Source organism: Dendrobium catenatum, unplaced genomic scaffold, assembly GCF_001605985.2.
Source record: "Dendrobium catenatum unplaced genomic scaffold, ASM160598v2 fragScaff_scaffold_857, whole genome shotgun sequence".
Classification (NCBI taxonomy): Eukaryota; Viridiplantae; Streptophyta; class Magnoliopsida; order Asparagales; family Orchidaceae; genus Dendrobium; species Dendrobium catenatum.
The window spans coordinates 99301-124672 of NW_021319319.1; the positions used below are offsets into that span (position 1 = coordinate 99301).

At 34.3% G+C, this 25372-nt stretch overlaps 1 protein-coding gene across 1 annotated transcript in view; it reads right to left on the reverse strand.

The window, feature by feature from the left end:
* LOC110092895 overlaps positions 1 to 25372 on the reverse strand; it is a 98514-nt gene that overhangs the window by 35434 nt on the left and 37708 nt on the right. The window contains exons 5-6 of the mRNA XM_020817585.2: positions 4966 to 5053; positions 3454 to 3638 (exon numbers count right to left, since the gene is read on the reverse strand). Coding sequence (XP_020673244.1) covers positions 3454 to 3638; positions 4966 to 5053 — 273 coding nt within the window. The remainder of the gene's footprint in view (positions 1 to 3453; positions 3639 to 4965; positions 5054 to 25372) is intronic.

Here is a 25372-nt window from a genome sequence, read left to right on the forward strand (position 1 = left end):
TCAGAACAGATTCCCTGACCCTGACAGAATCTCAACGGATTCTGGCCCCTTATGCCTCCCTTCCCAGACACTGACAGAATCTCTCGGATTCTGGCCCCTTATACCTCCCTTCCCAGACACTGACAGAATCTCTCGGATTCTGGCCCCTTATACCTCCCTTTGTGCTCATGGCACCAGAACAGATGTGTTTATAGCACCAGAACAGAACTTATCATCGGATCCGAAACAGAACTTGTTTTCAGATTTCAGAGCTCATTTCAGATTTTCCCTGACACAGACAAGATCTCACAGGATCCTGACCCCTTATAACTCCCTTTTCATAGCACACAATCATAACATGTCATTTCAGAACAAATTCGGACAATTTCAGAAATCGTACGAAAATCCGGCGGCATAACGACAGTATACGGAATTTACACAAAATTCACCAAATCAGAATTTTACCAAATTACCACAGAACATTCACAACAATATTATAAGACTTTTATTTTACTGCCACAACATTTACAGATATCGTGAAAATTTACAGTCAACAGAAAACTTCCCCAAATCAAAACTATCCGGTCAAAAATCTCCAGAAAATAATCAAAATGTGCGCACTCGGCACCTTAGAAACATATCAAAAGTTACGCGGTAAAAACTAAACCAGTCGAAAAATACGAACAAAATTCGCTAACGAAAACGAAATCCGGACAGAAAACTTGTTCAAACTTCACCGTTCTGAAAATTGAGAAAGGCGGAATGTGCCTTACCTTGCGTACACCAATTTCCTGAACTGTCTAGACGAACGAAAACGGCCTGGCATTGTCCAAAAATAAACTTTTGCACTTTAGCCCTCGACCTTCTCTCTCCTCAAAATGATTTTAAATATTTTTGATTTTTCTCTCTCTTCAAAATGAGCTGATTTCAGCTAAATAATGCTCTGATCGGCCCGGCCGATCGCACGATCGTCCTGGACGATCTGAACAAAATCCAATCGGCCTGGGACAATTTCTCAGGGCGATAATTAATTTCTTGGACGATTTGCTCTCTGACTTGTGCCATGCTATAATCGTCCCGGGACGATCCCAGATCGGCCCGGACGATACCTACAGGAAAACTTTCCTGTAACTTCTGTATAGAATCTGGAACAAAATTTGAACTAATCGTCCCGGGACGATCCCAGATCGGCCCGGACGATATGAGCAAACCTGATGTTACAATATTCGCCCCGTGGCTTATCTTCAAAAAATATTTGATTACTAATCCATTTCTCCAAGACTCCACTTACGACCGAGAAACTTATGAAGCTATTCTCGTTTATCTTCAATGTATCGAAGTTAAACATCATTACAACGACAAACGTAACATAACCTATAGCCGAGCTAACATTCTCAGCATAATTCATCCTAAAGATCGGGGAATCACCCCTTTTCAAATCCAAAAATTTCATATTTCATTACCTGATGGTAATATCAAAACTTGTTCTTTTAATTGTTGGACCTACATTCGAGCTATGCACAAAACGTTTTATATGCTAAATCCTACTCATTCTCATTCTTGAATGTTCATTCTTAATCCCAAAATATTAAACAATCCTATACCCTCTTGGTTTTATCAATGGTGGGAACATAAAGGAGCAATTATTCCTCTTTTACCACCTGAACTGCACTGCAGGCCAGTTATAATATTTGAGTTGATTCATCTCCCCATCTTTAAGTCATGAAAACTGAAGATTTTATCAACGGAATGAGTGAATTTTTCTTTTTTGCCCAAGCACAAATTCCATGGATATGTTCCTGGAATCTTGAATTTAATCAGGAACCCTTAAATATTAAATGTCTCATGCGCAATTTTTCTGTTAAATGGTGGTCCGCCATTATAGTTGATGATAAAAAGAAACAAATTGGTAAGGTAATCCAAATTAACCTTATCAAAAATCAAAGACAACCTCCAGTTGCAGAATTTTCTTTGAAAAATCTACAAAAAATATTTAAACAACATTATCCTCATGAATCCCCTGAGCAAATTAAAGTTAGTCTTCAAAAAGCTTATTTGGAGCAGATGACCCAATTATTTCCTGACGACGAAAAGATGGCCTCTCAACGCTCTGATGATACAATCCCAGACACATGTGACCACCCGTCGCTCAAAGCCTAAGATGCAGGACTAAGTCATCATCCTGGAAAAGCTCCACTATCAGAAGAGACAGAAAACTTTTAATAAAGGAGCTTGACAGGCAGCATAATGGAATCAATAATGCAGCCTTTCTGACGTGTTATATTCTCCAACATAGACGTGGGTTATTAGTCACCTACCAGCTGTTATCAGCCAATATAGTGGAGAATAAAAGTATGTAACTTTTGCTTTAATAATTGTATTACGTTTGCTTTAATAATTGTACTATTTCTTCTACTCGAAGTTTTCTCTTAAACTTATGTCTATAAATAGTCTGTAAGGTGAGCCTGAAAGGGCAACGTTTGTACTGCAAGCTTTGTTTGAAGTAATAAAATTTGTAAGTTTTCTTCTTTTGTCTTTTGTCTTGCTGTTTCAATTCTTAATTAGTTCAAGTTCCAGTTATTTTAAATCGTTATTTTAAAGTTTCCGCAAATTGGATATAATATATATATATATATATATATATATAATTATTTACAATTAGGACATGGTTTATTAAAGCGGAAGAAGTAATCCTCCTAATCAATCAAGAAGCATGAAGTGAATAACGAAAACGGTTGTTTGTAATAGCTAGCGGCAAACAATTTGTTTATGCACAAAGAGGAGAAGTGGGACATCAATTGGGCGTGCGGCAAAAAAGATGAATTGGCAAAGGGACAAGCCATAATAGTTGGAAGATGATATCAACGATGACAATGCAAGAGAAGAATGAATTTGGAATTGATTGAATTGGTATTAATTTCTCAACAAGAAGATGTTTCAAATATACCTCTCATATATTTCCACACCATTGTATACCTTTAAATGTGATTCCTTATGATAATCATAAGCCTAACATATTGTTCTTAAATACAAGTCCAAAATATTTCTTTCTCAATTACCTTGCATTTTACTAAACTTAAAAGATTTTTATTAGACAATATTAATTACCAATCCACTCCAACTCCTATAACTATCAAAATAGAAGTTTAATCTTGATGACTTTATCTCTATCGAGATTCTTAACTTTACACTTTATACATTTAATCATACCAAAATCTATACATCTCATTTCTTTATCAACAAACTATGTTACTTAACCTTCTTTAATAAGTAACCCACCAAACAAATCTCCAATTTCTTACCACCCACTTTCCAAATCTTACAGCTTCCCATTGTATATAGGTTTTAGCAGCTACATCAAGAAACATAGCAAATTATATAACATAAGACTAAATTAATTACCCTACTAAAATAGAAAAATATGTATGAAAATAGTCATGAAATAATGAAAATTTCTTTATACAAACATGTTACCTTGTTTGGTTTGCAGCCTTTTTCATAATTTGGCTTCCACTCACAATCGATGCCAACAACCTTACATCCCTCAATGTAGTTAGTTGCAGTAATTAACCCATTAAAGTCATCAACCCATATGATATTCTCTATCATCAATTTCTCAGGGTCCAAGTAACAAGCTCCAAATGTTGGCCTATCAGAAACTGCACCATTATTTAAAAAAAAAAAAAAAACAATCAGACGATTCATCATATAAAAGATTATATAGAAGCAAATATCAGGGAACAGGAAAACAAATGTAAGGAAATTCTAATAAACAACCAAAATATTTGTGCATTACACCCATATTATGCATATCCATGTAGAAGTAGACTATTACTCTTGGCCAAGTAACAATACATATTATTAGGTTTTAAAAGGACAACAACTAATTTGTCACTTACACTAAAGAAATTATGTAACTTGTCCAAGTGTATGAAATCCCAATAATGTGGCAAAAGAGGGATTAATGCATGCATTCTTACCCCAACATTTACAAAAAAGCTAGGTCTGTGACTCAAATGATCTTCGAATCATAATGTAGGCAGTCAAACAATTGGTCTGGTACTGGCTACTCCAACTAACTGCTTTTTGAATTGCATAATAATAGATTATGGAAGTCACCCCTTTCAATGTCTCACCTCAAGAAAACGAGATAAAATTTCAATAACATTCTTAAATTATTATTTCTTTCAGTTCGCCAATTGAATTTTCTACAATATATAGTCAAATTCTTCATTTTTCATTGTAAGTCTCACTATTTGAGCATCAAAGAAAATTCATGCAAAAATAATTTTAATTATTTTAAGTTCCTGCTGGAATCAATATTGCAATCATAACTTTTTTTATGGGTTACATCAAATTAAGTTAATCTATTAAATACTTGTATTCTACATATAAAAAAAAAAAAAACTTGTATACTAGATATTAATCCATAATATTTGTCTGACTTTGCTAGCATTTTAAATACACCATATTTTTTAAGTATTACTGAGGAAGTAAACTGAATTAATAATTATATATAACTCTCCAATTAATAGTCAGCCCGCATTTTGCAGCAAAAGCATAAAATACAGGAAACTGCACAAAATTAGTAAATTCGGTTTTTAATGAAAAAAACCTAGTTCATAATGTATGCCTGTGTAATTTTACGAGAATTTGAAAGTGAGTGTTTCAGGTATTTTTGGTTTTTTAATTACCTAACTTTTTCCTTATTCCTCGACAAATAGGATCCATTCAAAGGTAAAATCAATGTAGATCACCATGAATCAGAACTAAACAAACATGATACCCATTGGATTAGCATTCATTGCTAAAACTTAACATAAGCATTAGATATAGTTATCATTCTGTCAAAGAGTTCCTTACTTTTGGATGACAAATATTGTTTATACAAAGTGCAAGGTCAAGAAGATGAGCATTTCATCACGAGAAATAAAAAAACTATGACAACTAATAGAGCAGCATTAAACAGTGAAGCACATTCTATACCCGTTAATTTGTCAAAACCTTCAAGAGAGTACCGGTCACATAGTTCAAAAACCTTCTCTGCATAACCAGCTTCCATCGCCAAATAAACCTTCATAGTTGCAGGAGAAAACTAAATTAGTAATAAACTACAGATTGAAGGAACTATAAAACGGATAACAAACAAGACAAACATATAACAATAAAATGTCAAACCGTTACTTTCTAAAGAACCAATTAAATCTTAGATAAAAGACATCTTCATCCTCTATATAATCTGGGAAAAAAATGCATCCTCTCCCGAAACTTTAATATGTAGCAATCATCAGAAAAAAATAATCCACCTAAAAAGAGAATAATTTATGATACTAAACAATGTATGATCTTTAAAACTTTGGGAGAGAGTTATGGAGCATAGGTTATGACGTGATACTAATGTTTCTCAAAATCAATTTGGATACATGCCAGGTAGGTCTACTATAGAAGTTATTCATTTATTGAGAGGGTTGATGGAGAAGTTTAGATAGAATAAGAAGGATCTACATCTGATATTTATTAATTTAGAGAAAGCATGTAATAAAGTTTCAAGAGAAGTTTATGAAGAGTTCTAGAAAAGAAAGGGGTTAATAGTGCTTATATTCAAGTCATTAGGGATATGTATAGGGCTGCAAGCGAACCAAACGTTCGACGAACTACTCGTTGTTCGGTTCGATTAAAGCTCGTTCGTGATCGTTTAATTAACTAACAAACAAACTTGAACAATATTTTAAATACTCGATTCTTAAATAAACAAGCTTGAACACTAATGCGTTCAGCTCGTTTAAACGAACCAAACATGAACACAAATAATAAAGCTCGAATCAAACACGAACCAAACATGAACAAGCTAATGTTAAACAAACACAAACATGAACACTCACATACTCGGCTCGGCTCGGTTCGTTTGCAGCCCTAGATATGTATGCAGGAGCTGTTACTTGTGTTCAAACATAAAGTGATAAGACCAAGTATTTTCCTATTTCAGTTGGATTACATCAAGGATCAACCTTAAGCCCTTATCTTTTTGCTTTAGTCATGGATGTTCTTACTAGACATTTACAAGAGGATGTACCCTGTTGTATGCTATTTGCTTATGATATTCTTCTTGTAAATAAGACTAGAGAGGGAGTTGAAGGTAAACTCGAATTATGGAGATCAACCTTAGAGTCTAAAGATTTTTGTTTGAGTAAATCTAAAACTGAATACATGGAATGTAATTTTAGTAGTGATAGATCTAGTGGTGGGTTTGTGACTTTAAGCGTTCAAGTCATTAATAATTGTACTCGTTTTAGATATCTTGGGTATATTGTTCATAGTGATGATGAAATAGAAGGTGATGTTATTAGTAGAATTTAAGTTAGATGGTTGAAGTGGAGGAATGTTTCAGGTTTCTTGTGTGATAGAAAAGTACCACTCAAACTTGAGGGAAAATTTTATAAGATGGTGGTGAGACCTACAATGCTTTATGGCGCAGAATGTTGGCCATTAAAAGAGAAGCATAATATTAAGTTAAGTGTTGCTGAGATGAGGATGTTCAGGTGGATGAGTGAATTTACTCTTAGAGACAAGATACAAAATGATCATATCCGTGAAAAGGTTGGAGTAGCTCTAGTGACAAATAAGATTAGAAAGAGTCAACTTAGATGGTTTGGTCATGTAAGACGGCGGCCTTCCAATGACTTTGTTAGGAGAGTAGATGTATTAGAGTTGACCTATATTAAGAAAAGTAGAGGTAGACCTAAAAAGAATTGGTTAGAAAATATTAGAAATGACCTTTCATTGCTAGATTTAAATGAGAATTTGACTCTAAACATGACACAATTGAGAACAAGGATTCATATATCCAACCCCACGTAGTGAGATAAAGGCTTCATATTGTTGTTGTTGTTGTTGTACTAAACAATGCATGATGCTTGATAAGAGTGACAAAACTCATCACTCATTTCCACAAGAAAATGTTGCATTTACAGCAAGCTTGTTTTAAGTGCTTCGAAGTGTTTGAATCTCAATTCTAAAAGTGAGTTACATTGAAGTGAGCTACACTAATACAATATTATTTCATTGAAACTTTCTACTTGTGAAATCGTGTTTTAATTTGAATGAATTTCATTTTCATGTACCTTCACATTATTTTTTATTATTTTATTATTATCATAAATAAAATTAACTCTAAAACATCATGTAACGATAGTAATAATACTTCAAATAAAAATAAAGAATAATACAAAAAAGATCATAATCACAAGAAACAAATTTATGTGGGCCAATGATATTCACCTATGTCTATGACTGCAAAGAAAGAAAATATTCCATTAAGCTTTAAACGAATATTACATCAAAGATTTCTACTTATATATTAAAAGATAAAAATAGAGATACCACTTTTTATATATAATTGATTGAAAGGCAATGCTGCCTACTGCTACAAAAAAAAATGGTTGAATGTGAAGAAGAAGATATTATTATTGCTAATATAAAAATATTTTCTTCTAAACTACGAGAGCATCTTCCTCTCCTCTTTTGTACAACAAAAGCTTCTCTGTTTTATAGCTAAAAGCTTAATTCCCTCTTCCCTCTCTATTTCTTCCTCTTCTTCCTATTTACTTGTGGTTGTGGAGTTTTCTTAACACGTTGGAACCATCACCTTATATGGCGCCTAGGGTGGTAGGTAGCTAGCTTTTTATTTAGGTAGATGGTAGTAGGAAAGAAACTTTTATGAGTTTGGTTGAGGAAATTTATCTTCAAACCTACAATCTCCCCCTTCAATATAAATTTTTCTGATGAACCAACTTAGTGTTTGTGGTCTAAGCATCTCTCTGTATGAAACCCCATATTTTCATTCATGGAGGCTAATTAAGACTATGCATAGCCTCAATTTTCCAATGTGAGCATTATCAACAGAGTATTCTAATTCTTTGATTTTGACAGGCTATAAAAAGTCTTCTACAAGTAAGCTACATAAGAAGTGGAACTTAGTTGAAAATGTTTTGTCCGAGGGTAGAATGTAGCATTCTTTGCCTGGTGAATGGCACTTTGATTGTCATAGAAAAGAGAAACATCATCTTCTAATCGCTTGAGTTCTTTGTAGAGAGCCTTTAAGCCAAGCCATCTTGTTGTTGGCTTCAATGACAACTAAATATTTAGCTTCTGTTGTTGATAATACAACTATTTTTTGTAGTTGTGATACCCAACTAATATCAATGCCATGTACCAGTAGTGTTCCTTTGTGTATCTAGGACCTTAAAATTGATATGGAACAGACATATGACAGTATGGGATGACAAACTCTAAGTCAAGTTCTCAAACTCCTTGATTTTTTCTGTCAAGTTTTTGGAATTATTATTGCAAAGTGTTATGGCTCCAAAATTGTGTATTTTGATCAATGGGATTAAATCTGAGTGGATTGAAGCTAAGCGTGGATTTAGAAAAGGATGTCCACTATCCCCTTATCTTTTTATTATGTGCTCTCAAATTTTGTCTAATGCTTTTAACCAAACTGGCGGAAATATGGGAATTCAAATTGCTCCAAATGCTCCCAGAGTTTTTCATTTGCTTTATGCAGATGATATTCTTATCTTTTCAGAAGCCAGCATCAAGAAAGTTATAAAGGTGAAAAATATTTTGACCAAGTATTGCAATTAGTCAGGTCAAAAGGTGAATGACAACAAATCGGTTATTTTATTTGGGAAATATGTCAAGCTCAAAAGGAGGAAAGCCATTGCAAATATATTGCAATTCAAGACTGTTAAAGAAATGTGTTATCTTGGAGTGAAGATAATGTTAAGAAGGATGGTTGGTTCTGATTTCCAAAAGCTTATGGAAGTAGCTTTGAATAAATTAAACACTTGGGGTAAAAATTTTATTTCTTGGAAGGAAGAATGGTGTTGGTAAAATCAACTTTTTTATCTCTTCCTATGTTCTTGTCTACACATTCTTTGGTACCTGTGAGGATTTTGAAAGAATTTGACAAAATGTGTAGAAGGTTCTTATTGAAAAAACAAAACGGCAAAGATGGTATGCATTATGCTTCTTGGAAATTGTTATGCAAACCAAAAGAGAAAGGAGGTCGTGGTTTGTTCTCTGTTGTTTCTAAAGTGGGACCTTTTCGTGCTACATTTCTTTGGAATTTTATCATGGTTCCTGATTCTTTGCTGAACTGTATCTTGAGAGCTAAATACGGTTCAGATATCTGGAATGTATCGGTAAAGAAAGGAAGTTCTACCACTTGGCGAATCTTGTGTAACAGTGCAGCCTATCTTCAGAATATCATAAGATGGAGAGTTTCTAATGGAAATTCCATTAATTGTTTGCATGATACTTGGATATTGGATAAAAATATTTCTAAATGGCCAACGTTTGTAGCTGATTTAGAAAGTATGAATTGTGATCTTGGTTATTTTATTACAAATGGAATTTAGAATGAAAAACTACTTCAAATATTTTTTGGCAAGAGAATTTGGCTTTCATTCAAGATTTCCACCAAGTTTCTTTTAATTTTTCTAGTAGAGGTTGTAATAAATTAGCAAATTGTTGTGCTAATTTTGCTTTGGTTAAAAGTTTTATTTGGAATGATCTTAGTGATGTAGATATTCCCCCTTCTTTCTTGTTTATTTTGAAGGAGTTTGATGCTTTAGATTTGCTTTGAGTAGTTTGTAATAATTTCTTATTTTAATGCAAATGTGCATTTCCTTTTTAAAAAAAAGTAACATATGACCCACTTTACAGCCTTTAAGTGTCCCTTTCTTAGATTTAATATATATCAACTAACAACTCCCATAGCATGTGCAATTTCAGGTCTTATACAAACAATTGCATACATTAAACAGCCATCTACTGATGCATAAGAAGCTTTAGCCATATAATCTCTCTCTTCATCTATCTTTCATAGTTATTCTTTTACGAGCTTGAAGTGACTTGCAAGTGGTGTGCTCACCGTTTTTGCTTTTATAATATTAAATCTACCAAACACATTTCTAATATATTGAGATAATGATAATTTCAAAATACTTGTACCTATATCTCAATCAATTCTCATTCCAAGAACCTTCTTTGCTTCTCTCATGTCTTTTATTTTAAATTTCTTTGATAATTTCTTTTCCAATCATTGATTTTCTTGATGTTGGCCCCTATAATCAACATGTCATTAACATATAAAAACAAATGATACAATTTTTTATATTAAAATAGCGATGAGCATTATATTAATGAAAGTCAATTTTCTACATGAATTCATCAAATTTATGATACCATTAGTATGAGGCTTGTTTCAAAGAGTGAAGGATTTTGTTGGCCTTGTAGACTAGATTTTCTTGTCCTAGTCCAGCAAAGTCTTTAGGTTGAATCACATAGATATCTACTGAGGAAAAATAATCTTGATATCCAAATTGCTCTAGATGCAAATAGTCTGCAAAATTGTTAGTTTAACCACATGAGACAATTTCATTTAAGTCAATACTTCCTTTTGTTGAAAGCCTTTCATTTCTAGCTTCACCTAATATCTTTTACTATCATTTTGTTTATATATATATATATATATATATTAGTTTATAAGGCTTTTTTTCTTTAGGTAGCATAGTTAATGTCCGGGCTTTTTTTAAAAAAGAAAATCTACCTCTTCATTCATTGCTAGCTCCCACTGATGCAATCAAAAAACCTCCGAGAGAGGGACCCCAGAAATTTTTCGATCACAAAACAGAAGAGACACTAAGTAATAAAAAGAACAGACACACTTAGCTAAATAATAAGAAGAACAAACTCTTACATTTCATATAAAAGACACTTACAAACTTTTGACTCAAGCTGACTGAAACAAGACACCTTGCAACTCTTACAAACGAAGCCAAGGAGCCAAGCACGGAAAACAGCCAACATAGGAAATCCAAAAGCCATTTTGGAATCCCAAGGGACAAACTCAGAATTTTAAGAGATAAAACTATAAATAAAAAAAACTACATAAATAAGATAATAAATGAACTAAAACCTAGCTAATAATGAACTAACTTTTAGTTCAATAAATGAACTAAAAACTGGCTCATAATGAGCTAAATTTCAGCTCAAAATTTATTGAGCTAGCAAGCTCAAGGGAAGTCAAAACCAAATTTTTTTGGGTTTGATTTGACCCCCCCTTTGCCTATATCACCCACCAAGATAAATCATTAAATCGTACAGCTTCTTCATAGCATTCAACTTCATTGTATAAGTAACAAATAATATAGAGATGCAGAGTAACGATTAACAAGCTTTGGAATTCATAGTGATCTTCTGAATTTTGTCAAGGGGCAGCGCCCTTGCGGGGGTTTCCGGGGGCAGCGCCCCTGGAACAAAATTTATTTGTAAGAGGAATTTTGAAGTTCGTTTGTATGGAAATTAGGAAGCGATACCGGAAAGATTTCTGGAGTCAGCTGGTAAGATTTTTTATTGGAACAGACGAAGGAGGGGGCGGATTTGGCAGAAGCACTGCTCTGCGGGACGATTCAGTGGAAACAACGACTTCAATTTCGGGACAGATTCGGCTGGATTCGGTGGAAGTAGCGAATGCAGCAAATAAAAAACAAAAAACCTTCGACTTCGGGATAGATTCAGCGACCTCGACTTAGGGACTGCGGGATGTGTTCGGCGGATGCAGCAAACAGAAAATCTTTCGTGAAATTAGGGCAATGAATAGTTGTTTATCTTAAAATATAGATATATTTTAAATATAAAAAAAAATTCATAAGTATACGGAAATTTAAAAACAATTTGGCGCGCTATTTTGCGCCGTGCACAATGCGCCATGGCTCACATGTGGTGCAAATAGCGCGCGCTATTTTAAACACATGCGCATCGCCATGAACATGGCGCCGTAGGTGCGCCGCGCCGTGCGCCATGGCGCGCGCTATTTTGCGCCATTGACAGCTATGGTCACAAGAGTGTTGGGTTGAGGTTCAGTTTGATTATTTCTGAACTCCTCTTATCAAAATTAATTGATTCTTCTAATTCAACCTGCTCTATAATGGAGGTATCTTATTTAATCATGTTTCACTTATCGTTAAACATTTCAATTTCTTTGAAAATAATTTTTTTTATTCTTATTTTCTTATTCTCATCATCCCAAAATTTGCAGGCGAAGTCATCAATATCATAACCAATAAAAAAGCACTTCTTTGATTTTGGATCAAGTTTGTTTCTTTCAGTATTATCTTCGTGCACATAAGAAAAACAACCAAAACTTTTAAATCTGAGAGACAACATTTTCAAGTCCATGCTTCTTCAAAAGGTCCAGAATCAAAGGCTACAGAAGGGACACAATTGATGAGATATGCTATTGTTTTTATTACATCAGCCCAAAAATACTTTTGGCAGCCATGCAAGTAATCGTATGCTTCTACCCATTTCATTCAAAGTCTTATTCATTCTTTATGTGACTCCATTAGATTGAGTTCTTCTGGTTGTTCTTTCCATACAAATCTCATTAGAAGCCCAATAATTTTTAAACACTATGCAATCATACTCTCCACCATTGTTGGATCATAGTCATATTCATTTTTTCTGTAAGTCCATTATATTGACCACTTTTGACTATTATTTACATACGAATCTCATTAGAAGAAAAATATTTTTTAAACACTCTGCCAATCGTACTCTCCAAATTCAAGGGCTACAATGGGACTCGATTGATGAGATATGTTGTTGTCTTTATTACATCAGCCAAAAAATATTTTTGGCAATCCTGCAACTAATTGTATGCTTCTGTCCATTTCATTCAAAGTCATAGTCATTTGTTTGTATTACTCCAGTATATTGAGTTCTTATGGTTGTTCTTTCCATACGAATTTTATTAGAAGCACAATAATTTTTAAACAATATGTAATCATACTCTCCACCATTGGTGGACCGTAGATAATAAATTTTTTCACAAGTCACATTTTCAACTTACAATGCTATTAAACACATCATATTTATTTTTAATAAACTAAATACATACCTTTCAGGTGAAGTCGTCTATGTACATGCTACAATACAAAGAGCTTCCTAGCGATGGGAAGGGAGATGGACCATAATATTCTCAATTCTTCACAGGAAACAAAGCACCAAAGCCACGGAAAAGCCACCAACAGCCACGGGATAACAGCCCAGGCGGAACCCGAAGAGGCAACCGCAAAAACCAAGGAGGTCTGCACGGAACCAAGGCACCAAGGCATAGGAAAACCACCCAGCATAGCCAACCGTGGGAACCAAGGAGCCAAGGCACGGGAACCCATGGGACAACTCAAAATTTTAAGAAGAAGAGGGGAGGAGAAGAGACAGGATTAATGAGCTACCAATAAATTAATAAATGAACTAAAAACATAGCTCATAATGAGCTAAATCTTAGTTCAATAACTGAAATAAAAACCAGCTCATAATGAGCTAAATTTCAGCTCAAAAATTAATGAGCTAGCAAGCTCAAGGGAAGTCAAAAATCCAAATTTTTGGATAATTTCCAAAAACATTATTTTGTGGTTGTTTACCCCCCCCCCCCCCCCCCCCCTTCTTGCCTACATCACCTATTGCAAAAATAAGGGCTGAAAGTGAAAAAGAAAACATTGTTATTGTTGTTATTAAAGTAATTTCTTCTCACTTGACATCTTCCTCTCTTCTCTCTTCTACTGCAAAAACTTCTTCCGTCTATAGCTAAAAGCATAATTTCACTATCTCTTTCTTCCCCTTATTCCTATTTGCTTGTGGTTGTAAGATTTTCATAGTACATTGGAACCTTCACCTCATATAGAGCTTAAAGCTGGTAGGTAGCTAGCTTTAATTTATTTAGGTTGATGGTAGTAGGTAGGAAACTATTATGAGTTAGGTAGAGAGAGCTTAACCTCGTGCCTTAACACATCATCGCATTAATTTCATTTATTCAATTGTTATCAAAGGAAAAAAGGCAAAACTACAGGAGACATTTTATCCCTCTTAAATAAAACACATTTCTCGCATTTTTTAAAGAAAGTTTCAAGAACAAAAAAATCACTTTCATTCAATTTCAACCAAACAAACTCTTGAACTCACTTTTGTCAGTGAGATCAAATCCCTTCGAAACTATTGCAATGAAGCAAAACAATCCTTATGCGCAAATGCAATTAAATTTCCACTTCATTGGTGAATCCAGGTGCCAATGTGATGGTTATAAGAGCCCAAAAAATCAATTTTAGATTGGTTACAAGATAAAGAACCATCAAAGTGAAAAAGGTTAAAAGCAAAAGGTACTGATGAAAGAAAAATCAAGGCTAGAAAAATAAGAGGACTTTCTGCACACAGTGCTAGCTTTTTGACCATACCAACACCAAGTATTGGAAGCTCCACCTAAAATTGAGGTTAAAAGACGGAGGAAAGACAAAGCTGATAGTAACCAACCCTCATAACCTTTCAAAGTAATAGCATAATTGTTTATTATACAAAACAGCAGATAAGGCCTCCAAATAGTATTTACAGCACTGTAAACAGACAAAACAGCAAGAGCAAATGATTGGACAGCAAGAATATCAGTGAATGCAGCCTGCACAATAGCAAGGACATGCCAATAAGCAGTCCAAAAAATGGGGATAGCTAAACTATGCTCCTATAGCCCCTTTGGCAGCAAGATAAGGTCAAGGAAGAGCTTTTCATGATGAAAATATAAGCCAAGATGACCATAAATTCTTCTATCTTCGATACAAAAAGTCCAGGAACTTAATTCAAAGGAATTGGTTGGCATGTCGAATTTGGATACCACACTCCATCTACATCATTATTCCTTAGTGCAGTTAAACAAGGAAATGGAGCAGAATATGAATTGATAACGCACCTTCAAAGTTCTTAATCACAGAAGAATATATCGATGAAGTCAGCTAAGAAGCTGTAGTACCCAAAAATATATAAAGGTAAATGACAATTTCTCCTAAAATTTTATACCCCATTTTTCCCATATCCTGAAAATGACCAAAAGCCTTTCTAAGAAAATACTATTTTACAATGATCAACTTCATATATGTGTGTAAATATTAGCAACTTCTGGCAAAATATACTTTTTGTGGCATGCAACATATGATTTGAAATGGGACGATGGTGATGAATTTAAAGGTTATTAAAGTTAATTAAATAATTATAAAGTACCGAAGATATTAACACTCCATTATCTTTTTCCATTTCCGTAACCCTTCTTTTTTTTTTTTTTTTTGAATAAAGGATGCAACTTGCATTAAAGAAAACAAGAGAAATTACAAAGGCTACTAAAGGAAAACTCCATGAAAGTCCTTCCTAAACAAGTGTAAAAAACTTGTTGGAAGTTCTGTTTCAACAAAAGAGTCCCAAAAAAAATCTCCTAACAGAGCAAGTTTAGCACAAAAATCTGCTGTTTTATTACAATCTCTAGGAGCAAAGACAAAAATGATATTATTGAAAACTTGTAAGAATGAGAGATCCGGTTTCATACCTTTATTGCTCTTCATGTTTATTGACTCTTGGAGCATCTTTATGATATTCACATTGTCTCCTTCAATGATTATTCCTTTGAATTCACAAAGCCAATCTTGAATATAATTTCCAAATGTAAGAATTGCTTTGAGTTCTAGATAAGCAATGTCCCAATGAAGCAAATTTCATCCATAAGCACATATCATTCTACCTTTGCAATCTCTTAGCAGTCCTGCTATTCCAGCCATATTAGATTTAGATAGTGCCGCATCTACATTCGGCTTAATCCAACCTTCGGGAGGGGGAGACCAAGATTTGGGCAGCAAATGCTGGTTGGTGTTCCAATTCTTCTCGATTGGAGCTGACTGAAGGTAAGATACATGAGAAATAATCTCTGCTGCAGTGTAAGCAATGGGAAGTTCTGAATTTCCATGTTTTCCCATGTTCCGTGATCTCTAACTGAAGTAAACAGTCATTGCATAAGTTTTTGCAATGCCATTGTCAGCTTTATGTTTAAGTTCTTTAATACAATCATTTAGATTTTGGAAAGATGGGACATTGAATCCCCATTGTCTCAGTTTTTGTATTATTTCAATCAGTTTGCTGCACTTTGGGGTAACATGTTCTATATCTTCAATATCTTGACATCCTCTAGGACAAACAGAGGTGCTAGCTAGTCTTCTATGACATAACCAGTCATTTGTTGGCAATGCATCATTAAACGCTCTCCACCAGAAAAGAGAAGCTCTTTGGTTCAATTTAAGTTTTTTCAGCCAAGTATGTTTGCTGAAATTACTGTTATGATTTAAACTGTTAGCTTCAGAACATAAGGCTGAGATAGTTTTCCAAGTATTGATACAGATCAATTCAATCTTGTATTCTCTGCTATTCTCCCCTTTATCCATTTGTTGAAGATTTATCATATTTTTAGAGGAAAATTCAAACATTTTCTCTAAATTCTAGTTACCACCATGATCCATAAGGAAAGACACTTTTTTATCGGAAATATCTGCAGTGTTGCACGTTGCAGGCCAAGTGTTTAGACATCTATCTAAAATCCAATTGTCAGCAGTAATATTTATACTTTCACCATTATTTACTTTCCATCTAACAATTGGTTTTAGATAATTGATTCCATCTTTGATGATTTTCCAAGATGATGATGCACCTCTCTTCATTCCTTCTTCCCAGATTTTTTCACCATATTTTCTTTTGAGAATTTTATTTAGCAGAGAATTTTTTTATTGTAAATACATCCAAGCCAATCTCGATCTTAAAGGTCCCTGTCTTTCCGAAGCTCCATGGATGCCAAACCCACCTAAACTGGTGGATAGGGCAAAGAGTGGTCCAAGCAATGTAATGCATTCCTTGGTTGCCATTTTCTTTGCGCCACAAAAAATTCCTACATATTTTGTCAATTTTCATCAAAATGCTTTTAGGAATGAGAGAGTGAGCTACCTGATAAGAGATCATGTTTGAGTAAGCTATTTTGATAAGGAGAATTCTACCAGCCAGTGACAACCATCTTACTCCCCAAGAGTTAAGTCTGCTCATAGCTTTATCAATGGTGTGATGTTTTTGTCTTCGGCCTTAAATCTCCTTAAAGCCAATTTGATTCTCAGGTAGTTGAGTTCCTTGACTTCTTTAAAGCCCATAATTTTGTTAAGTTTGCTTCTTCTTTTTTTGGAGACTTTTTTGCCATATAAAATCATGGATTTCTAGGAGTTAATAGCTTGTCCAGTCCATCCACAATAGTTTTTGAGAATTTTCTTCAAAGTTCTAACATTTCTACTATAGGCTTCTGATACAATCAGAACATCATCCGCAAACAGCAAATGTGTTATCTTCTCTACATTCGTGGCTAATCTCATCCCAAGTTGAACATTGTTTCCATGGAGAGCTTTTGAGAGGAGATCGGAGCATAAAATAAATAAACTCGGTGACAGAGGACAACCCTGTTTGAAGCCGCACTGAGCATTGATCCATTTAGTTCTTCTACCATTAATCACTATGGAGAATTTCGGATTTGAGACACATTGCATTATCAAATGTATCATTCTCTCAGGAAAACCTGTAAGCTTCATAACTTGGTTTAGAGTTTCCCAACACATACTATCATAGGCTTGCTCCATGTCAGGCTTCAAAAGAAAGTATCCAAGCTTAGCCACCGAAGATTTCATCTTGCTAATGATCTCTTGAGCAATGAGGCAGTTATCCGAAATGCTCCTGCCTGGAACAAAAGCTCCTTGGTATTCTGATATGACTTTTGGAAGGCAGTTTTTAAATCTATTAAGGATCATAACTGTTGCCAACTTATAGAACGTTTGGCAGAGACAAATTGGTCTGAATTTGGAACATTCTTTGGCATTTTGTATTTTCGGAATCAATACAACTACAGTCTCCTTCCATTGCTCGGGCATCCTTCCTGTTTTGAAAAAAATCATCAATTGCATTCCAAGTAGCTTCCTCTACAATATTCCAGTAATTCTTAAAAAAACAGGCGTTGGCAACATCAGCTCCTGGGGATCTATTGTTGTCAATGCTTTTTAACGTCACTTTCAATTCTTCTTTGGTGAAGTCAGATTTCAATATTTTGGCCATGTCTTCATGAATGCATTCAGAAATTTTCAAATTTGGCCAATCCTTCAATTACAGCTACATTTGCTCCATTTGTTTAAGAAGAATCTCTCCATAATCTCATGGATAGATTCTTCATTTGATTCCAACGATCCATCCTCCCGAGCAATTTGCAATATTTGGTTGCTTCTCTTCTTAGCTGTTGCATAAGTGTGGTAGTATCTAGTGTTCTTTTCACCTTCTTCCATCCACTGACACTTTGATCTTTGTCTCCACCATGTAGAAATTCTAGTCAAATTTGAATTAAATTCAATAACCTTACTTCTAAGGATAATAAGGTTCTCCTGCCTCAAACCTCCATTTCTAGCTTCTCTATTTTGCAACTGCAAGATCTCATTCTTTAGAGCTTGTATCTTCAAGTTCAGTTCTTTCAACTTGTTTTTGCTCAAAAAAAAAAAGAAGGTTTTTGAGAGACCTTTTAATTTTTCTTTGTAGAATTTCATTTGCACTACCAAAGTCATTTTTCCTCTAGGATTTAGCTATGATGCCTTTAGCTGCCTCATACGAACACCACATGTTCTCAAATCTGATCTCTCTATTGTTATGTAGTTTTTTATTTTCAATCTAGAGCAGAATTGGACAGTGGTCCGAAGATATTCTAGGAAGGTGCTTGACAACTGCATTTGAGAATTCCATAAGAGATTTAGAATTTAACCATACTCTGTCCAACCTCTCCTAAATTCTTGCTAGGCCACCTTTGTTGTTGCACCAAGTGTAGTTGGGACCATTAAAACCAATGTCATGGTAATCATTATTTGTCATGGACTCCTTCATTTCTTGCGGGCCTTGAGAGAAAACAAAATTTTTCCCTCCAATCTTCTCATTGCTGTTCAAAAGACAGTTGAAGTCACCTCCAACTATACACGGCTCTTCACAGTTCATGTTGTCTTCTATCAACTTCCAAAGTTTTCTTCTTTCATACAAGTTTTTGTTGCCATAGACAATGTAAACTTTGGCCATATTACCTTTGGGAGTTATAAGTTTGCCTATAATACATTGATTAGAAGAATCAGTGATCTTGAACGAAGTCGTTCTATATTTCCAAAGTGCTAGGATTCCACCTGAGGTTCCTGAACCCGCCACATGGTGAAACTCCCAATCATTCCCTACCAATTTCCTGACATCTTCTCTTCCCAAATTTTTCATTTTAGTTTCTATCAAACCAACGAAAAAACAGACCATTTTCTCCAATCAGATTTCTTAAGTAGTGGGAGGCTTCTTTTTTTTTTGCTCCCCTACAATTCCAGAACATAATTGAAGACATTAAATGGGATGTGGGGTTAAGGCCCCAACCTTCTCTACTCCTCCATCACTTTTCCTCGTTCTATGCTTCCCTTTTATAGGCCATAGTATTTTCATTTCCTTAGCTAGTTTGGTTTTGCCGCTAGACACCTTAGAGATAATATTGTTGTTTTCCACCTGCTCCTTGGATGTGGGATTTTTGATTTCCAGTACAGCCTTCTTGGCTAGTTTATGAATGTCATTATGCTCATCTTGGATCTCAGCCTTTTCAATCAATAAATTCATTGGTTGATCTTCAGCATTTTCTTCCATAATTTCAAAAGGATTACTTATGAAAGTAATTTCCTGTTCTGTTTTGTTTTCAAACAGAGCCTGTGAAGTTTCTGCCATTTTGCCTTCCATGTATTTTTGATCAGATTTAGATGATTCAATCCGATCCAACTCTATGCCTTTCACATTATCATTGATAATTTCTCCTTCTTCTATTAAAAGATTGTCATGAGCTAAATGCGTCTCCTTCATCTTAATGCTTTGATGTTTTGTATTTTCCAAATTCACAGGCTTTGATGTAGCTCTCCATATGTTTTTGTGCGGAACATTCCTTGTAAATGTCTTTCTGGCCATCTCCTTATTATAAACAAAATTTTGCTTCTTCCTATTGTTGTTCACCAGCACCCAAGGGCCGTAAACATTTCTTTCTTCATCAGCCTTTATCTTCTTTGTAGCATCAGAGAGAGAAAGTTTCAAAATTCTGTTTTCGCGGGTTTTCGGCCGGCGATCTAGCGGCCGGAAAATCCATGGCGGCGGATGTTCGTCGTTCGTCGATGGACAACATGGAACAGAGGGAAGAAGATACGAGAATGATGATGGAGATTGTTGAAGGAAAAGCTTTTGAAGGGCAATCAAATTCAAGGAGATCAAGGCTGTGCAATTAAATAAGGAAGCTGAAATCAAGAACGCTAATTTGCTTGGAAAGTCTCTAGTATGCAGAGTGTTTGATAAAGATATACAACCTCAGGTTGTATCATGGGAACTTAGAAGACAATGGGCTTAGTATGATAAATTCCATTTCACCACTCTAGGAATGGATGGTTTCTTTGCTCATTCAAATCCATTGAAGCAATGGAAGGAGTCCTGACGGGAGGACCATGGTTCGTGAATGAACACATAATTGGTATGGAACGTTGGACACCAGAATTCTCTTCTTCATCTATGAAAGGGCTTACATCGCCCATTTGGATACGAATGCCTCATCTATCGTTGCAATGCTGGGATGAAAACAATATTGCTAGAATTGCTTCAAGAGTGGGGACACCATTAATGTTAGATGGCAATATGTTCCAATGGGGAAGAAGAGAATTTGCCAGAGTATGCGTCTGAATAAAGCTTGATCAGAAACTACCAGTAGGAGTTTGGGTGGAAAGCATGGGAGGAAGATTCTTCCAAAAAACTTGAATATGAAAGAATATCAAATTTCTGTTTTAATTGTGGAAAAATCGGACATGTTAAAGAAGAATCAGTTGAAAACATGAATTCTGCTGATGAAATCTCTCCCTTAAGGTAGAATACAGAGGCATATGTAGGGCTGGAGCAGAAAAGAGTAAGGGAGAGAAGAAAAGAGAATGAAAATAAGAGAAGAAAACTAGGAAGGAAGCTAGGGCTTAAGGTAAGAAATCCAAATTTTCATGCTACTTCCGAATTGGGCTTGGAATCAAGCAGATAGGCTAGGCTTCGGGCATGAATGAGAAAAAAAAAATTCAAGGAAAAAATGGTCATGTTGAAGTTATTTTGTATTAGGATAAGTTATCAATTTTGTTTAGAATGGAATTAGGAAAATTGATATTTTTAGATTATTTACAAAAAAATCAAAATTTCGGGGAGATGATAAGAAGAAAATGTAAGGAAAGTAATTTTATATCAACAATTGACTAACATAGTACATTAAATGATTTGACATTTCATAAATATACTTCATTATTTTATAAATATTCATGTTCACTACTTATAATCAAGTATTGCACTTATCAAATCATCAAAGTAAATTTTGGCTTGAAAGTTACACTAAGCTAGCTATATTTATGAATAAAAATACCCATATTAATTTATATGATCAGCATAGCATGTTATATTCTTTTATCGTGCATTTCAACATTGTATTAGAATAGTTTATGCAATTGAATGTATGGCTTATTAGATATTATAATCGTGATTTTAGGGGAAAATAAGGTGGGGTAGTACCGTAGTAGACATGTGACTAACTTTTCCCATACCATAGTATTTTTAGGTGTGTCATTTTGGATGTATTATAGAAAAAATATATATTATGTAAATTAAAGACTATTGATACATATAAATTCTATATTAAGTTTATTTAAAAGCTCTATGGTCCATTTAATGATTTTATTTATGCACAGTTCCATATGAATGCTCATGATGGATCTATTAAGTAATGAAGTGTCATATGTTGTGACAATCAAGAATAAGTAATTTTTCACTCATTTGATCCCAATTAGTAAAATTAGAATGTGTTGGTGAGAAATATATTTGATTGAATAGCCAGCCCTATTGCATCTCATGATTGATTGGAGAGGGTCAAAATGAGACGTGATAGAAGTTGTGCCTCTGGATGTACACCACATGAACTTTCATGATACACACCACTGAGAGTGTGATACTAACCACTATCAATGATACTAATCATTCAAATTGATAAGAGATAACATACCCCACACTGCTTCAAGACCCCTCCTCTCTTCTATCATATTCTTGTCTCCCTCAATCAAGTCACCAATCAAGATTTTGCATTGTTTCTCGCAAATGAAATGACAATAGGTAGGACTGCTTTAGTTTCCTTGATGCTTGACCATTTGAGATGCCATTTAAACTTTTTTTATGTGCCAACAAACATTAAGAGACTAATATTTTGACATTTCCTGCATAAATTTCCAATTGTCTATCTAGATGACATTTTGGCATGCAGTAAGAGCTGAATGGAGCATTTTTTCATACCATAAATAGATTTTTATGCTTCTAGAAGAAGCCAAACATATACTTAAGCTCACTAAGTATAAGTTTAGCAACCTCAAAATTGTCTACCTCAATTTCATTGTTAAGTGAAGTTTTACAACTAAATATAAACAAGATCATGCCATTTCATAACTGGCTTACCCTACAGAATTTCAGAAATAAGGAGCTTCATGATGCCAAGAATACATGATGAAGTTTATCCACCACTTCTCAAAGCTGGCCACCCCTAGCATGTACTTACAGGTATTAGTTTACCATTTCAATGGGGTGGATGGAAAAGTACATTTTATAGTTGTTAAGAAAGACCATTAAGACACCAATTCATGCTCTTCCCAACAAAAAACGTTCATTGTGGTAGGAGACAAGCGCATCAAAATATGTTATTAGTGTCATACAAGATGGACAACCTGTGGTCTATATTCAAAGGTGATGCAATGTGCCCTCAGAAACTATCCAACATATAACAATAAGCTCTTTGCCTTGCATTAGCCAATGAAGCATTGGAAGCATTACTCATTAGAGAAGTAGACAGTTTTGTATGTCAATCACCAACTACTTAAGTACATGCAAACTAAGTCCAAACTACAATAAGCCAAACACAAAGTGAATGTCATATCTATAGCATTTCAATTTGATGGTCAAGTACAGGAAGCGCACAATAAGTTGGCCAATATGTTGTCCCATCCAATTACTAGTGTATCCATAGCATTATTTTTTACCATTTGAGTGTTACAAATTCATCATAAAAAAAGTATAGTGGGATGTGCACAAGAGATCCAAACTTCTAGGATGTGTGAGAAGCTCATAAACTAGCATGACATTCAGATGAAGGTATCACACGGCTATCAAATGCAACTAAGGGGCTCTCATAACCCCAAAAGAGTTATGGAAAACATAAGTTTTGTGCCATCGATATCAATGGTTGATATTGTTGGATAAAACGCTTATAATTACAAGGAAGGTACATTGTATTATCAAGATCAGTTGTCAGGCCCCAGAGACTGACCATTTGCCTTGGATAAAAGATGTGCATACTTCAAAGAGTAATAGAATACTTCAGTATAAAAATGACACATCAAAATCTGACGCAAAACTTCATTGGTCGAAGAAGAACTTAGATGTGAAAATTTTTTTGAAGGTATGTTTATTCTACAACACATCATAGCCTATAAACTTGAATATGGGTTTGTGCACGGCCTTGCCATTACCTAATTGATCTTATAAGTCCACTTTGATGGATTTCTTAAGAGGATTATAATAAATTAATTATTTATTTGTTCTAGTGAATCGTGTCATAAATATTTTATCTAATTTTGTGTCAGAAAATCATAGAAGATGTTTAAATATTTTTTTTAGCATTGTTGGATGTAACTTAGGGTTACTTTCATCTATAATTTCTAATAGGGACAAAATTTCTCGGAACAATTTAGAAGGTCCTTTGGCGTTTCATAAATACCAAGCTGAAGTGAAGCGTAACTTTTCGTTCATAGCCAAATGGGCAAGCATAGGCAGTGAATCAGACAATGGCTCACATGCTGAGATGATATAATTCACAGCATATAAAGATTTAAGATGGACTCCCACAAATGCATTTTTCCATTAACTAAGTCATTCATGGGCAGGGGCGGAGGCAGGGTGGGGGCACTGGGCGGAATATTTTTTTTCTGGTAACTTTTTCATATGCAAGCCCGTTGAGTTCTCTCATCCATTAATCTCTCTCTCTCTCTCTCTCTCTCTCTCTCTCTCCTCACTTCTGTGGACCACTCCCTTACATACAAAAAGCCTAGAACTGTATAAACCAATGAATTTTTTTAGTATTTTTTTATCATTCTTTTTTCAAAAAAATATTTCAATTTTTTTTTTTAGGATTCTATTTTAACTCATGAAATTAAATTAAATTTAAAAAATGAATAGTAAAATTTTATTTGAGTTAAAATAATTTTATAAATTTAAATGAAAATTTTCATATAGTTTATGTTATTTTTTTCACTTGAGCAAATTTTAATTTTTTCTATGAAAAATATTTCAATTTGTCTAATCATTTTTTAATTATTTATTGATTATCATTCAAATGATATGGATATAGTGAGAAGAATATACTTATTAAGAGGGCATTATCAGCCTCCATATTATAAATTCCTATAAGCACAAGTTGGAAATAAATTACTTTGATTTAAAACCAACGATGCCGGTCCCAAATTTTTTTTAATATTTACTCCATCTATATTAAATCTATGATATATATACAAAATTATTATTTTAGCCGTGCAAAAATTGCACGTTGACCGCTATGAGAAAGAGCATAATAAAAATCTAACCCTCTATTTCACAACTAAAGCTTCGTCTGGGATGTCTTTCTTGATGCTTATTAAAAAAAATGTACAAAAAATTGAATTTTTATACTATAAAACTATTTTAAAAACTAAAAGAATAATATATTTAATAGCATTGACAATGAATTGACTGTACAATGAAACTAATGATTAAAAAAAAAACGTCAATGCCGGTTTCAAGCCAGGACGAAAAAAAAGTTTAGGATTCTTTTTTACATCAATGATTTGTGCCCCCACATCATAAAATTCCTGGCTTCGCCCCTGTTCATGGGTCAACATCAAGGTCAGCTTCTTAGGTGTGCTTGGAGTACATGCCAAAAATCCTAACAACTCTTGAACTAGAGTTTTCAATTGGTATTAAGGAGGATTGTAATGGTGAAGAGTAAGAGCTAGAACAAGCACAAAGATTCTTAAAAGGAATTTGAAAGATCCATCAGGAGAATTTTTGTTATTCTCAAATGGATTGCATATTTTATGATTGAGCACGGTATAGGAATAATGATATATTACCCCGAAGGATAAAAATATCACTTCCTTATGGACTCAATGATAAAATTTATAATTTTAACAGAGATTCAACCATTCAATATTTTGGTCGAATGGGGTTTATTTATTTCTAGGGTAAAGACGTCCCATAGGGGCAAGCCTCTATGGTTAATTACATCCCAAGGTTTAACTTGAGAAGACTTTTGATTAAACTAGTGGTTTTCTTGTTTTAGAAGTCATTTAAATGGTGGCTAAAT